Here is a 17571-nt window from a genome sequence, read left to right as displayed (position 1 = left end):
GTGTGTCTCCTTGGCCAGATGTGTCTATTCTGACTTAGGTAGTTTCCCTCTTGAACCAAAGTGTCGTGGCTGACTGACAGCCATTTTGGTTGACATGAGTGGTTCCACTGTGCTTTATATGTTTTATGCTATATTGATCAGACCAGTGCCATTTTATTGGTCCTGCTCTCCACAATGGGGGAGGCTGAGTGACTGAACAGGTTGGGGAAGGGGCACTGGCTTTGCACTTGAGGTAAGAGAGACAGGCTTTCTTTCCAAGCCACACAGTTTAGTCACTGTCTGGGTCTTCACAGGAAGATTCCCAGAAACAAAGAGGAGGCCCCCTTCAAGTCCCTGCTGGGTGTAGCCAGCAGACCCCTTTGCAGGACCTGGGTAAGGCACTTGGAGTCTGGACCATGAACTCCTCAGGCCTGCCCTCTAACAACGGGCTTGTGCTTCCTTGGCAGGGGAGGGAGAGTGCAGTCTGAGTCTCCCAGGAGGACTAAATCCCCGCTGATTTCACTGCTGGATGCTACATGGGCTCCTCTTCCTACATCTCTTGCTGTGGGTTGGGGATCCCTGTATGGGGCTTAGACCTCTCACTTCTAGGGGGAACTAGTTTTGCAGCTGCAGTATTCCTTTGAGCTGCACACCTGAGTGCAGAGGCTGTCCCTTTCTGAAATTCCATCCTTCTTCCAAGTCTCTGTGGCTTCTTTTGTAATCCTTGGTTATGATATTTTAGTTCGGCTAGGCTTCCTTTGGTTGTTCAGGTTGATTGCTTTGTAATTTAGCTGGAAATCCAGTTTGGGTCCTGGAGCAGGTGGGTACAGCTTCCACCTACTCTGCAGCCATCTTGGAATTCTCTGTCCTTTTTTTAAAATTCTAAGCTAGTATTAGGTTGTTTCTGATGACATATCTCTCATGTTTCAAGAACACTAACTAAACACACTTAGCAAATAACCAGTCAAAATGTATTTAGATTATATGTTGTGTGACTTATTATTCACCTTTGTACCACTGTATTTTTTTTCTTTTTATTATTAATATATAAAAACACACACAGTAGAATAGTTTAATGATCCCCCATATTTAAGATGTCAATATTTTGCCACATTATCCTTTTTTCCTGAATATTTCAACATGAATATCAGACATACAACATTATATATCTCTTAAAGACATTTTCTGATTAACCCTGATACAATGACCCCACCCAATAAAATTAATAATAATTTCTTAATAGCACCTACTAGTTCTTATTCAGATACTCCCAGTTGTCTCAAAATGCCTTTTTATCTTGGTTTTGTTTGAATCAGGGACCAAACAAAGCTGATATGTTACATCTGGTTGTTCTGTTTCTCAAATGTCTTTGATATTGAACTGTTCCTCTCACTCCCCCCACCCCGCCACTGACTTGTTAAAGAGACCTCATTTCAAGATAAATTAGTTGCAAAATATAGTCTAAGATAACTAATCTGATTACCAGAAATAATGATTGTGTTTTGTGAATGGTTGATCTGAGGTTCCTGCCAACTTCCGTACCCCAGTAATTAGATACCAAAAGCAGCTGTCTCTAGAGACTGCAAACTCTGTTTATCTACATTTTGGAGAATGTTTACCTTTTTAATCTTAAGGGGAGGGCAGAGGTGTGTCCAACTTGAATTAACATGTTATTAAGCTAGATTTATTTAGATACAAGTTGAAAGTAAGAGAGCAGAATACATTTCTCTCTCTCTCTCTCTCTTTTTTTAATCCTCACCCAAGAACTTGCTTACTGATTTTAGAGAGAGAGAGAGGAAGGAAGGGAGAAAGAGGAGAGAAGCATTTGTGTGAGAAAGAAATATTGATCAATTGTTTCTTCTTTGTGCCCCAACCAGGGACTGAACCTGCAACCTACGCATGTGCCCTGACTGGGAAATGAACTTGTGACCTTTCAGTTTACAGGATTACACTCCAACCAGCTGAGCCACACCAGCCAGTGCCATTCCTCTTTTACTGAACTGGAAATGATCTGATTTGTCACCAAATCACTCTTACTGACCTTGACTCTCAAAGGATAATAAGATAAATATTTTATATGAGCATCAGTAACCAGAATTTTGATGTATGCTAACCTATCATTGGTGTGTGTGTGTGTGCGCGCACGCACACACGTGTGTAGTTTAGTGCTAAGAAAATAAATGAAAGTTATAATCTTACATAAATCTGAAAAGATTTCTCCAGAGGCAGTTGACTTTAGCAATGATCTGTGTGGAAGACCTCAGCTTTCCTTGCTTCATTTTCAGCAAATTAGCCATAGAAGCTGAGCCTTAAAATTTATCATGAATTAAACTACTTTATTCTATTTATTTTTACCATGGAAAATAAGTATTTTTGAAAACATTGTCCTTTTTCAATTTATGTTGAATTTTATATTACCTGGTATAAAATCCCATAGTCCTCAAGGCATGATGAATATAAGTGTCCTGCCTTATCCTCCTGGTCCACTGAACAGAGACAACTTCCTTTAAATATCTGTGTTATTTAGTTTTTCTACTGCTAAATGCACTTACACACAGGCACATGGTTTGTTGTTTATTTTTTGTTAGCTTTTTGGGAGGGGCAGAGGAGCGTGGACTCTGTTGACTGATACATTTAAGTAAAAAGGCCAGGATAAAAGGAACATAGTCTTAAGAGTTTATCTTGAGCTTTTAATTAGTAATGTCAGATATGAAAATGACTCAAGGGCCACGTTAGAAAGATTACATAGAAGTACTCACTTTGAGGCAGTTGATCTTGGGTAGTAACTCTACTTAAGATTCACAGATGTTAGTTAGATAGACTTTGAAGTCCTTCAACTATAAACCTAGTATATACCTAAATATATAATTTATATAGCTATAGTTTTCCTTCCTTACTGAATCTGATAGCCAATGATATGTTCTCTTGGATTTAATATCCTTGAGTTTTTTCAAGGCAATAGGAAGTTTAATTAAGAGTTTTCTTTGGTCAAAATCATAAGGTCTTCTGATTTTTGCTTTGGTTAATTAGTCATGTATTTACCATTTGGAAAACCTTACCCAAAAAATGGTGAGTCACACATTTACTGATATTTACCAACCCACTGTAAATAGAATGAATTTTAGATTGGCAGTCCATTGATATAAATCAGGGGTCAACAAACTACAGACCATGGCTTAAAATGAGCTACTACCTATTTTTCGAAATAAAATGTTATTGGGAAACTGTCACACCCATTTGTTTATATATTGCCTGTGGCTGCTTTCTCACTACAATGACAGAGTTGAATAGTTACAACAGAGACTTTGGCCTGCAAAGCCTAAACTATTGAATATTCACTGTCTGACCTTTACAGAAAAAGTTTGCCATTCCCTGACATAAAGTAAAATGAGAAATTTCTTTTGGGTTACTTAAGGCAAAGTTTTCAGTGCTCTTACTTTGCAGAACTCTTTGAGGATAGAGATTGTATTTGTTTACCTTTATATCCTCAATGCTTGCATGTAGTAGATACTCAATAAATATTACCAAATCAATAAATTTAAGAAAACCTCAATCTATTTTACTCTCCTCAGTTCTCTAGTCCTCATGAGCTAATGCATGAATCTAAATTAACAAGTCAGATTTGCCAAGTGTTAAAATGGAGGAGAAATTGTGACTTTCTAAAGCCTGCATTTTATAATAATAGTTTTATTCACTCAGCACCAACTATATGATAAGTACATCATTCATAATTTAAACACCCCAGCAATCTTTTAGGTGTTATAGCACTATCATCCCCATTTTACAGATGAGAAATTGAGACTTAGACCAGTTAATTTGTCCAAAAAAGCACATGGCTAATAAGTGGCTTATTTATGTTTAAACCCATGCATGTTAAGCATCTCTGTGTTGAGCTGTATCGGATCATGGTTTATTCAGGCATAGTAGCAGGTATCAGTGCTCATTTCTTTTCATGTCTGATAATATTCATTGTATGGATAACATACCTATATCACATTTTGTTTGTCCATTTATTTGTTGGTAGATATTTGGGTTGTTTTCAGTTTGGGGGTGTTGTGAATAATACTGCTTTGAACAATTTGTGTACAAGTTTTTGTTTGAACACCTGATTTCATTCTCTTTAATAAATACCATGGAGTGTAATTACTACATCATGTGGTAATTCTACATTTATTTTTTAAAGGAATTACTATTTGCACAATGGCTACAAAGTTTTAAGTTTTGATAAAGTACAATGTCTGTTTTCTTTTTTTACATATTCTTTTGATGTCATAGTGAAGGATCCATTATAAAATCCAACGGCCTGTAAATTTACCTCTATGTTTTCCTCTAAAAGGCAAAACTTCCTCCAAAAGTTTTGGTCCTTACATTTAGGATTTTGATTCATTTTGAGTTAATTTTTGAATATTGGATTAGCTAAGGGTTCAAATTCATTTTTTGTATTTGGATATCCAGTTGTCTTAACATCATTTGTTAAAAAGACTATAATTCCTCTTTTGAATGATCTTGGCACCCTTGTTGACTGTAGATGAATAGGTTTATTTTTGGACTTTGAACTCTTCTATTGAGTTATATGTTTAACCATATGCCATGACCACACTGTTCAATTATTATAGCTTTATTGTACGTTTTGAAGTCAGGATGTATTAATCCTCCAACTTTGTTTTCAATGTGTTACAGCTATTCTGGGTCTCTGGCATTTCAAAGTGAATGTTAGAATGATTATTTAGATTTCTGCAAAATGCTAGGTAGGATTTTGGTAGGATTTGCATAAATCTGTAGATGAACCTGGGAAGTTTTGCCACCCTAATATTAAGTCTTTCAATCCATGAATGTGGATATCCCTCCACTTATTTAGATTTTCTTTCATTTCAGCAATGTTTTATAGTTTACAGTGTACAAATATTACACTTCTTTTGTTAAACTTATTCTTAAGCATTTTATTCTTTTTGATACTATTGTAAAGGACTTGTTTTCTTAATTTTATTTTCAGATTTTGTAATCACTAGTATACAGAAATACAACTAATATTTTTATGTTAATCTTCTTACTGCATCATTAAAATGTCCATACTGACCAAAGTAATATATAGATTTAATGCAATTCCTATCAAGATACCCATAACATATTTTACAAGACTACAACTAATATTCAAAAAATTTATGTGGAAACAAAAAGATCCCAAATAGTGACAGCGATCTTGAGAAAGAACAACAAAGCTGGAGGAATCATGCTATCTGTATTAAACTATACTCTAAGGTCATACTTACCCCTAAATAAAGGGGTCATACCTACCCCTTTAAGGTCATATCTTGATGGATTGACCTTTTTGTCATTATACAGTGTCTTTGTCTCTTAACAATTATCTGAAGTCCATTAAGCTTTTTGTTTTGTTATTATAGCCATTCCACTCTCTTTCGGTTAGTGCTTGCATTTAATATTTTTTTCCATCCACTTACTTTCAACGTTTTTTTGTTCTAAAATGGATCTTTTGTAGAAACCATGTTGTTGAATTGTGTTTGTACCTAATCCATTCTGTACTCTCTGGCTTTTGATTGGAAAGTTTAATCCAATTACATTTAAAATAATCTTGGATATGGAGATACTTACTTTTGGCACTTTGCTCTTTACCATATGTTTTATATCTTTTGTGTTTCTCAATTCCTTCTTTACTTATTTCTTTTGTCTCAGATCTCATTTTCAAGAGTATCATTTTTGTGTGTGTGTTTCTCTTACTAAAATAGATTTTTAAAAAGTGTTTGCCATGGGGATTACAATTGACATCTTAAATTACAGCAATCTAATTTAAATTAATACCAGTTTAGTTTCAGTCATAAAAATTGCATTTTCTACATAGCTGTTTCCCTTCCTTATGTAATTAATGTTGCAGATTACATCTTTATACATTTATGCCTGTTGACATAGATTTGGTATTATTTTACTTATGATACAGATTTATAATTATTGCTCTAGTATTTATTTAGTGATCTTTACCAGTGTCCTTTACTTTTCATATAGATTTGAGTCACTTTTTGGTATTTTTTCCTTTCATCCTGAAGGGATTCCCTGGAGTATTTCTTGTAGAACAAGTGTACTAGCCGTGTACTCTCAATTTTTAATTGAAATATCTTGATTTCTTATATTTTTGAGAGACAGTTTTGTTGGATATACAATTCTTGGTTAATGAATATTTTAGCACTTTATATATGTCATTCTAGTACCTTCTAGTTTTCTTGGTTTTGATGAGAAATTAGCTGATAGTATTATTGAGAATCACTTGTACATTATGAGTTTCTTCTCACTGCTTTCAGATTCTCTCGTGAAAAGATTCCCTTCAGGAATCCCCCTTTCAGGGTTCTCATTTCCTGCTTGAGCACAGCCTAAGGAACAGCCAGTAGTGAGAATTTAGGGTCTTCTCAGAAGGCTCTAAATAATCTTTCTGAGTATGTACTCCACCTTGGGTATGCACGTGAGCTAATGGTTTCGAAGGAATATGTGGAGCTTTTCAAAGCCCATATTTCCAAAGCATCTTACTCCCTGATTTCCTTTCAGGCTTTTTGATGTGTTTGTTGTGTGCTCCAATAGCTATCTCTTGCCTGTTTAGCACCAGTTTACAAATTTACCTTTAAATGTTTTTGACAGCTGTCCTGGTTAGTTGCTTCTTTGCCCTGGAAAAGTTCTGTGTTTGATAAAGTAAGGGTAATCCCTTACGCAATTTGTCAGGGAGCCAATGACAGACCAAACAAAAACACAGTTTTGTTTTTTAAGAACAAAGTCTGCTTTGATCCACCAGCTCTAGGAACCCAAACCAAGAATTCAGATCGTCATCTTCAAGACCCTGCCTGATAATGAGCTGCCTTTTTCGTGATTGAGTGCCTGCCTGATGGCTGTAATACTTTGACTTGTTTGCAGAGTTCAGATAAAGTTAATTTGGACAGTTTTTACCAGATTATGTATTGTTTCTTTTCAGGACAAGGTCCTTGGAGTTCCCTACGCTTCCATTTTTGCTGTCCCATTGCACTGTTACAATTTTGACAAACATATTGCTTTCATAGTTTTTTTTTTTTAAGAATGAATGACCATATGTCTCCTTTACAGAAGTTATTCAAGTATTAACACAATTCATGTCTTCTTGTCAAAGAACCTTATTCAGTTTAGAAGGAAAACAATTCTGGCAATTAAACTCGGTGGATCTCCTGATATCAACATTATTAAAGATGGCTAGTCCACTCATAACCATTTCAAAATTATGTCTCTGCAAGCCGGAGATATAAAAGATCTAATCTACTGAGTATAGGAGATGTATGTTCAGGTTTCATTCATTTCCATTAGAAACATTTAGGTTTCTAGTAGAAATAAGATGTGAAATGTGTTGGAAAACCTAACACATATCAGGGTCTTTTATTTATATACTTTTAAAAAGTATTTTTATTGGTTATATTATTACAGTTTTCTCAGTTTTTCTCCTATTATCCCCCTACACCCTGCCTCCCAACCCTCCAGCATTCCCCCTACCTTAGTTCATGTCCATGGGCTGTAGATATAAGTTGTTTGAGTCCTTTGTTTCCTATACCATTTTTATCTCTCCCCATCTATTTTAGGCCTACTAATTATGCTTCTTCTTCTCAGTACCTTCTCCCCCCTCCATGTTCCTCCCTTCCCCCTTCCCACTGAACTCCCTCTGTGAGATGTTCCTGTTCTGGTTGTTTGCTTAGTTTTTGTTTTCATTGTTTTTCTTTTCTTTTAGATTCATTTGTTGATAGTTGTGAGGTTGTTGTCATTTTATTGTTCATATTTTTTATCTTCTTTGTCTTAGATGAGTCCCTTTAACACTTCATATAATAAGGGCTTAGTGATGATGAACTCCTTGAATTTGACCTTATCAGAGAAGCACTTTATCTTCCATTCTAAATGAAAGCTTTGCTGGATAGAGCAATCTTGGATGTAGGTCCTTGCCTTTCATGACTTGGAATATTTCTTCCCAGCCCCTTCTTGCCTGCAAGGTCTCTTTTGAGAAATCCGCAGGCAGTCTGATGGGAACTCCTTGGTAGGTAACTGTCTCCTTATCTCTTGCTGCTTTTAGGATTTTCTCTTTGTCTTTAATCTTGGGTAACTTAATAATGATGTGCTTTGGTGTGTTCCTCTTTGGGTCCACTTTCTTTGGAACTCTCTGGGCTTCCTGGACTCCTGGAAATCTATTTCCTTTGCCAGGTTGGGGGAGTTTTTCCTTATTATTTGATCAAATAAGTTTTCCACTTGTTGCTCTTGCTCTTCCCCTTCTGGCACCCCTATAATTCTGATGTTGGAACGTTTAAAGATGTCCTGGAGGTTCCTAATCCTCTCTTCATTTTTTTTGTTGAATTCTTGTTTTTTCATTTTTTTCTGTTTGGTCATTATTTTCTTCCACTCCATTGATTTGAGTCCCAGTTTCCTTTCCATCACTATTGGTTTTCTGTGCATTTCCCTTCATTTCAATTAGTTTAGCCTTCATTTGTTCCTTTAATTGGTGACTAAAATCAACCAGTTCTGTGAGCATCCTGATCACCAGTGGTTTGAACTGTGCATCTGATAAGCTGGCTATCTCTTGGTCACTTAGAAGTATTGGCTCTGGGGCTTTGAGCTGTTCTGCTTGAGCCATAATGTTTTGGTCTGTTCATGTCTATTACATATGAGGGGCGGAGCCTTAGGTGTTCACTAGGGTGGGGTGACCCAGTTTGCTGGGTTGTGACGCTGTATGTGGGGGCAGGGTCAGAGAGGGGCAGTGGCGTTTGTTCCACTCTCTCTTGGATTTTGGTCCCCTCTGCTGCTTCCCACAAGCAAACCTGGCCCCCTGGTGCTGGCTCCTAGGTGTGTGGGCTTGTGCACCTTCCAGGATCCTGTGGATCTCTCCAACAAACTCTCTGTGAGCCTGGGAGCTTCCCCCAGCACCTCAACCCCGAAAGTTTTTCCAGTTGGTGCTTTTAGGCTTTAATTCCTGTCCCTGGGGTCCAGATTTGCACGGTGTATGTCGCTGCTCACTCCTTTGCCTGGTTTTTCTTGAGTGTGAATGTGTGACTGTGGTCAGCCAGCTGCCTTGCGCCCCCACTGGGTCTGCCCCTTGCCACCTCACACCTGGGATCTGCCAACTGCTGCCTGCGCGCCTGGGTTGGTCTGGCCACTATTTCCTGCCCAACCCCCCCTCCACCAGCCGCTGGCTCCGCTCCTGTTACTGGTCTGGCTAAATGGTTCATTGTTGTCGGACTTCCATACAGTTCAATTTTTTGCATTTTGGCTGTGTTTTTGTTGCTAAAACGTTGTTGTCTTTAAACTTTGTTTTTCAAGGAGGCACAGTGTTTCCACCTATGCCTCCATCTTGGCCGGAAGTCTCCTGTAATTCTGATTATTAGAGCTTTTCAGTTTGTCCCAGAGAATCCTTAGCCTCGCTTCAGTTTGTTGGATTCTTGTTTCTTTGTTCTGATCCAATTGGATGTTTATTTCTTCCTTTTGTTCCAAACTGTTGTTTTGAATCCTGGTTTCTTTTTTTGGCACTGTTGGTTCCCTGAATATTTTACTTTATTTTGGGTATGTTTCATTTGTTCTATCATTTTGGACCAGGCTCAATCAGTTCTCTGAGCATTTTGATTACCAGGGCTTTAAATTCTTCATCACATAGGTTGGCAGTCTCCTCATCACTTACTTCTCTTTCTGAGGTTCTGCTGTGTTCTTTCATTTGGGCCTTATTTCTTTGTCTTGGTGCAACTGATAGGTATCAGGGTCTTTACTTTTTAAAATGCCATTGACCATATTCACACTGTACTTGTGTAGATGTTTTCCATAGTTTATCAGATCAGTAAGAATGTAGCCATTTTTCTCATTGCCTTTCCAAAGCTGTACCCCCTTGTGAAATGACTATCCCAAATCTACTAATTGAGTCTGAAAAGCCAACATAGAGAACTCTGAATATGATGCAGTATTTTCTGGGTTTGGATTCTATATTTATGTATTTATCGGCAGTATGAACTTTAGCAAATTACTTAACCTCTTTTCTGCCTCACTTACCTCACCAGTGAAATGGGCCTGATAACAACTATACTTATGCATAGCTTTGTTAAAAGAATAAAATAAGTTAAGATTCATTAAGTAATTAACTAAAATTTAATACATACATAATGCAGTTTGAGTTGCAACTTGTCTAGAGCGTGTCTTTGTAGGGAAATCTCTGAAGTTTTCAGTTCTATCCATGTAGGGTGGAGCTTACTGATGAAATAACCTTACTGAGCAGGAAAATAGTCAGGCAAGACTGGTCTGTAGCTGAGAGGCTCGTTCTTTAGTGAGGACAAAACTATCTACAACTGGGTGCGAAACAGATCATTACACGTTAGGGGAACAGCCTCCTAGCATGTAATGATCTGGGCAACTAAAAGGATGGGCCAAGATAGTGGGAGATAAAGCTAAAAAGATTGGAAAAGACATGATGAAGGCACTTGGGAGTTACTGCAGACTTGGAAATAGGAGAGCCATCTGGTTACATAGGGCACATACTGTGGAAAAAAATTGGAGGAATAGGGTCATCATAGCAAGACTGAAATAAGGGAAATACCTTACGAGACTATTAGTCGTTTTTATTTTTAAGGAAGTCATAGATGCTCCATAATGAGCACATACTGATTTTGTAATTCAAGAAAATACATAAGCTCCTACTTTATAAGAAATCTACTTTTGGAATTTCTCTATGATACAGTCACAATTTTTAATAAAATCTAAAATTGAAGTCTCAAATGATTATTCATTTGACATGACCTCTTTACTCAACAAAATTTTCATCACAGATTTTCAGAAAATTACAATTTTCTACTACCTACTATCTATTATTTAGGTATAGGAAATACATCAATTTCATTAAAGAAATTAGAATGAAAATTATAACCATATTACCCACAAATCTTACTCTGTTAATTTTATAGCTCCTCACCTCTCCACAAGTCACAAAAATATTCACACCTAAATTAAAACTGTTAAGTTGATTGATAGCCAGTAGCAATAAGTTCCAGAATAGTAATGAAAATAATGGTTTATACAGTAAAGCTTAACAGACTAATTGTATATAGTCTTATTTTACCTCTTATCAACTTTATTTCTTTAGCACTTATTTAGTCCCAAGTATACAGATTTTTATTTGTTTTGGTGTTTTGGTCATTTTAACTTTTTAGTAGTTTTAGAAATTAATTGGACAAATATTCAGCTATAAAATGATATAAAATTTAATAAGCAACTTTTTTATCATTTGTCCCACTATGGACATGTTAGTTATTGGAATAAATTTTAAACTTAGTGGAGAGAGTTTTAAAGCCAACTTAACTGTGCGTTCTTTACTATTGTACTTTATTATTTGTTGTTGTTGTTTTTTGTTATGGCCATGTAAAATGATTTCCTCTGCATCTACCTGTGCACACAGGATTACATGAGATCTAACTTTGATATCCACTTAATCCAACTACTGAACCACTTAATCCACTTAGTGAACTATCAATTACCTTTTAAATATATTTAAACTACAATGGCAATACATACATAGTGGGCAAATTTATTTTTGCAAACCAGGCTTTGGAAACTGGACACCTTTAAAGCCAATCTTTAAAGTACTGAAAAAAAAGTGTTAAGTACAATATACAGAACTACTTTTAATTATTTTGGCTAGGTTCATATTTAACTACCTTCATGTAGACATACTTATGACATGTGAAATTGACATTCCATAGGTGGTTGTGTGGTGGTAAATTTAATGTAATTAACAGTGAAGAAACCACATATGGTAAACCTGGAATTCAGATACTGGTCTTAAGATTCTCAAATAAAGACATTTGAAGGCACACCGACGTATTAATTTTTAATTTGTTTCTTTTTGATCTCTTAATTACTGAAAAAGATTTATTGGTTAATTTTAGGAAGGCAAGTGTTCGAAAAGTTTTGCCAAATACTGTCTTCTTTAAATGACTATGTGGTAATGAAAAGTTAAGAGAAGAGCCAAATTAGACTGAGTAATTGTTCAGTCATGTGGGGCAGGCCAGTTGCATAGCCTGGTTGTTAGACTGATTGCTCAAATTACATTGCCTGGGGTCCTGCGCTTGGTTGGCCTTCATCTCAGATCTTAACAAGGTTCTGGGAATTTCTTCTTCTGACAAAGTTTGCTTTGTGTTTTTCACCTCCCCCCCACCACCTCCAGGATGCTTCATCTGCAGACATTAGAAAAGCATATCGTAAGCTTTCATTAACTTTGCATCCAGACAAGAATAAAGATGAAAATGCAGAAACTCAGTTTAGACAAGTAAGTAAAATATGCTGTTATGTTTTGTGACACATTTATAAAGGTTTATGGTAGAAATAATAACTTATATGTAAAATAATTCCGTTTGAAAATGAGGATGTAGTATAGAAATATAATGTATATATGTTATTCAGTTTTTTACAAAATATGTTTTTACCACCATTTTTATATTAGAATCTCTAAATTCTTGGAGAGTCATAATTGTCATAATTTTTGTCTAAATTATCATTTTTGCTTTTTAAAAGCACATTTTAAGATAATTATTATTTTTTCATTTTTCACAAAGATTTATTTTGGTGTAAGCATTGTTAACCTTGTAAGGTGGTACTAAAAACAGAAAATATTACTTATAATTAAGGCTTTATTGGTGCATTTTATTTAGAACAATTAAGTTTTTTTGCATGTACATTATAGCATATTCACCTTCCTAAGTGATTTCTTATAGTTCAGAGTATTTTTATTTTAAAGTAATGCTTCTATTTTAGTTGGTGGCCATTTATGAAGTTTTGAAGGATGATGAACGAAGGCAGAGGTGAGTGTTTATTTCTACTTTTGAATTAAGATGTTATAAGTTGATGTCTCAGTTTATATAGGGAGAAATTATCATATTAAACAGTTTATTATAAGTCAGTATTGTATTTTTGTTCCTTCCAAGAAATGCAGTGTTTTTAAAATGTATGTTTAGAGCAGAGTTAATTTATATTGAAAGTTCACTAGGTTGATTCAATACTTACAGACTTTAGGATCATGAGTCAGAATGTTAGCAAGTCATGACTTCATTAAATAAGATTTTTAACTAGTGTCTAGGCCTTGGGAAATACAAATACTACTTGATTTCAAACATGTCAGTTCATTTTTTATCAGTAATAGCTCCTATCTGTGCCTAGTGGTCCTTTTTCTTTCATGTTCCTTAAATGTTTTGTAATTAGGCTGTTGATGATATTCAAATTATTATCATCTCTTGATGTTTCCTCACAAAATAATAAACCCAGTGTTTGAGTGAGAGAACAGACTTCTATGAGCGTGTAAAAGCTAGGAATAAAAAGTATTTTCCTCTTTCTCCTGTTTGCTTTGCCCCCTTCCCTTCCCTTCCCTTCCTCTTCCTCTTCCTCTTCCTCTTCCCTTCCTCTTCCCTTCCTCTTCCCTTCCCTTCCTCTTCCCTTCCCTTCCTCTTCTCTGTGATTCTGCTTTTAGGGTTAGTTAGTGGAGGCAGCCTCTCACTTGGAGACTTCTCCGTGCCCTCTCAGAAGATTAGTAATATATTTACACAGCAGTTTGTAGTGCCAGTGACTTAAGAGGAGACTGCAGCGAGGCCCCCTTTTTCTACTTCAGACTGTGTGGAATATAGACAGTATCGTGATGGGCTTCAAAGTTTTTTCAGTCAGACTTAGAGTAAGAAATACATTTTACATCATGCCTCTGGACAGACAGACAGACAGTCACATGAAACAAACTTTACAAAAACACTTTTGAGTGAAACAGACTGATATTTTCTCTTCTAGGCTGGTCTAGACTAAGTCATTTTTCTTTTTAAAACAATGCTAGTTGTGATCAACTAAATCAATTTCATGAGCCACTAATGGGCCACAATCCACAGTTTGAATATTCCTCCACAGTAAAATAATACCTTTAAAGAAAAAAGTATATTTGAGATTTTAGGCTAAGGCCAGCTAATATTCCTAAAGACAACCCTCCAAAATTATTCTATGTAACATTTTGAACCTTTCTTCAAATATATTATCTGGAGTCATTCTATATCCTAAAATGTTAGCTACCACTCTTGGTTCTCATCCTAACTCTTTCATTTGAACACCTCAGTTCGGCAGATTGCAAAGCAAGGACTCAAGATATGCTCTTGAAGTGTTCTTTGCTTTATAACAAGGGCTGGCCTTGGTCCAGATTCCGTAGCCAACATTCCTCTGGTTTGAGATAATCCATAGTGTTGAAAGAGCCCTAGAAGTGTGTTGAAAGAAGTGTTGCTCACTCTGTGCATATTTTCTAGTTGGTTTCTCTCACTGAACCCCAAGTTTTGTTTCACACATCAAGAATGTGTCTGTACGGATAGCTTTATTTAGTCTTCCGACATCTTTGGCATTAGATTTTGTCTCCTTGCTTGCAGTTTTCTTAAAAGTTAGTAAACTTTCTTTCAGTTACTCAAATTATTTATCCATCTTCAGAACAAATCACTTCTTATTTATAAATTAATGCAGACTTATCTAGCATTTTCTTCTTAGGATTTAGTTCCCTTTGCATTTATTTTAGAGTATGTTAGTAGGGAAGAAATGGATCTGACAGTTACACAAACAGCTTTAGTATTTATACTCCTTTAGGGACAAGTAACTCTTTGGTAGCTGATTTTCCCTGAGGCAAAAGTCGTAACTAATCAAGCTAAGAATCACTCCTCTAAAGCTTGCGCCTGGGGCAGGTGACCTATGAGTATTTAAACATAGAAGAAATCACCTCTACAGACAATTACCTAATGTTTATAATTCCTTTAGGGGGAAGAAAAATGAGCATAGTCAGTTTTTATCTTCTACAAGTTGTCTTACACTGGTATTCTAAAAAGTGCTCTTTGGTATCACATTTATTATAAATATTCTTTGAATAAATGTTTTTAAATTAATGACCTTCCAGGAATTTGCAATCTGGAAAATTGTCATAGACATGTTTTCCTTTTTTATTTCCCTTACAAATAATTGTGTTTTCATTAAAATCAGGTGCATTCTTTAAATTTTGGTAGAAATGTTGTAATAATGAAATAAATAACAAACTGGATAATATTTTTAGTTTTTTAAGAAAAAGGCACATTTTATTTTATTTTTTAAATAGCTTTATTTAGATAGAATTTGCTTATTATAGAAGTCACATGTCCTAAGTGCATAATTCAGTGAATTTTAGTGAATTTATAGAGTTGTGAAAACCACCACAATCCAGTTTTAAAACACCTCATCACTTAAAAACACTTCCTCAAGCTCATTTGCAAGCAGTCCTGCACACTCTGCCCCAGCCCTAGGCAATCACTTAATCTTTTTGTATCTATAAATTTATCTTTTCTGGACATTTCACATTAATGAGATCATGTAATATATGGCCTTTTGCAGCTGGCTTTCTGCTATCATAATGTTTTTGAAGTACATCCATATTGTAGCATATACCAATATTCATTCTTTTTTACTACTGAATAGTATTCCATCCACCACTTTTCTTTGTCAGGAACTGGTAGACATTTAGTTTGTTTCCACTTTTTGGCCATACTGAACAATGTTGCCGTGAACATTCAAACACGAGTCTTTGTGTGAACAGATGGTTTTAAATACTCTTGGGTAGATTCCTAGGAGTGCAATTGTGAGTAAACTTTAAAGCCTTTTTTCCTCCCAAAGGCAAAGACAACACTGTGAAAATAACATTTTCCTGATTACTGTAAGGAAACCTAGCATAGCAGCCCTTTAAATTCTTTAGTTAACTTGCTTATTTGGGAAAATAGCAGCTCAGCTATGTTCTGACATAAATTTCTATACAAGTGCCCTGCACATTAGCTGAAATAAAGAAAGCACTAAGTAGACCCAGTCGTTTGTTACACATATATACTGGAATGTGTATATTAGCATATTTACTTTTGTTTACACTCCATTATAAATAAACTTCTAACCAATTTTCTTTTGCTAATGCAGTTGTGCAACTTCAGTTTTTTGTCAATTTATGGTACTAAATTTGTAAAGGTTAAATGTGTGTTTCCAGTTTACTAAATATAATTACGTTTTATTTACAAATCTAATGAAAACAATAATTATTTTGGACTTAATCTGCCAAACTTTTACAAATCTATTACCTAATATTGTATGTTTGATTACAGTAGTATTTGGATAAAAATAAACATTAACCTGAGAATAAGAAATTTTAGTACTTTCCTCAATTAGGGGATAAAAGATATTTACTATATACAATATATAAAGAGCCATGCACCACAGTTTTTGGCATATATATTTTTATAAAGGAGAGTAAGATGAATTAAATTAGAATTGTTTCATGTTTATGATATTTGTGCAATTTACTTTTACTTTAAAGTTCAAAATTGGACCTTGGTGTTTATTGCTCTTTTGTTTTAAGCTAATAGTTTAAACTTTGTATGACAGAAAATTCACACTTTAGACAATGTTAGAATTATTTACATATTTGTTTTCATGATATGTACATTTTCTATTATAGTTTCATAGACTATTTTGTATTTCAAAATATGCTGTTTTAAATTTACATTAATTTTTTTCTACTGGTAATTTAAGTGTTTTTAGATTTATTTGCTTTCCAATGTTTATATTAGGCTAAAAGTATATGATGAATTGTAGATTATAGAATAGAACTCACTGATGATTTTGTAACCATTATTTTAGGTCCATCATGTATATTTCAAGAAAATCAGACGAAGTAAACATATATTAGGCCATATGTTAGATGTGTGGAATGGATCAATGAATGTTTTAATTTTCAAGATAATGACTTTATCACATTCCCATGTGATTTTTTGCATTAATGCCATTTTCATCATAGAGATTTACTTTTGTGTTTTCTTAGAACACATTAATACGTGTGTACATTCTTAACCTGGTTTTAACAAAATGTTAACAGCAGTTTGTATGAGTTCAGTTACTGAGCATTTTAAGTGTTATGTGCTAAATATAGAAAAATATACCATATAACATTTTAAATGTTATATGTTGTCAACACATTTTTTCTTAAATAACTTATTAATATAGTGTCTGTATATTTTTAAAATATTTTTATTTTTTCAGTGTTTCAGAAAAGCAGTGATTTATCTTTTAACAGCATATATTCTAAAAAGTGAACTATAATAGACCCTATCTTCCCCTGAAATGGCCAGTTGCGTGAACCATAATGTTCATTGATAGTAAAATCAATAGAGCATTGATTCTAAGCTTAATCCTTGGAGACGTTTGTTTAGAGTGGCAGACATAGCCTAATAAATATCTAGTTCTGGTTCATGTGTTCAGTGCATGAAGTTTTGCTGTCTTGAACTGGGCTGTACACTGAATATGATTTATTGTGGGTAGAAAACAGTAGCTGTTAAGAGACACATAGTATTTCAACAATTGTGATAAAATATTCAATATAAGATTCATAACTATGAGTCCCACTGTGTTTTCTTTCAATACAGATCAAATTTAATACTTAGTAAATGCTCTTAGGTAATAGTTCCTGCTTTCTTAGGTGCTCTTTATTAATAGCCACACTTTTTACATGAAGTTATTTCATGAGAGAGGTTAGCTGAAAAT

The 17571-nt window shown here is 34.8% G+C and overlaps 1 protein-coding gene across 1 annotated transcript in view; it reads left to right on the top strand.

Moving 5' to 3' along the window:
- DNAJC1 (DnaJ heat shock protein family (Hsp40) member C1) overlaps positions 1 to 17571 on the top strand; it is a 248631-nt gene that overhangs the window by 74178 nt on the left and 156882 nt on the right. The window contains exons 2-3 of the mRNA XM_037058107.1: positions 12182 to 12283; positions 12769 to 12815. Coding sequence (XP_036914002.1) covers positions 12182 to 12283; positions 12769 to 12815 — 149 coding nt within the window. The remainder of the gene's footprint in view (positions 1 to 12181; positions 12284 to 12768; positions 12816 to 17571) is intronic.

This window comes from Sturnira hondurensis, unplaced genomic scaffold (assembly GCF_014824575.4).
Source record: "Sturnira hondurensis isolate 20B ecotype Veracruz unplaced genomic scaffold, ASM1482457v3 Scaffold0009906, whole genome shotgun sequence".
NCBI lineage: Eukaryota > Metazoa > Chordata > Mammalia > Chiroptera > Phyllostomidae > Sturnira > Sturnira hondurensis.
The sequence above is the reverse complement of the archived record's forward strand: the minus strand, read 5'-3'. Positions and strand labels throughout refer to the sequence as shown.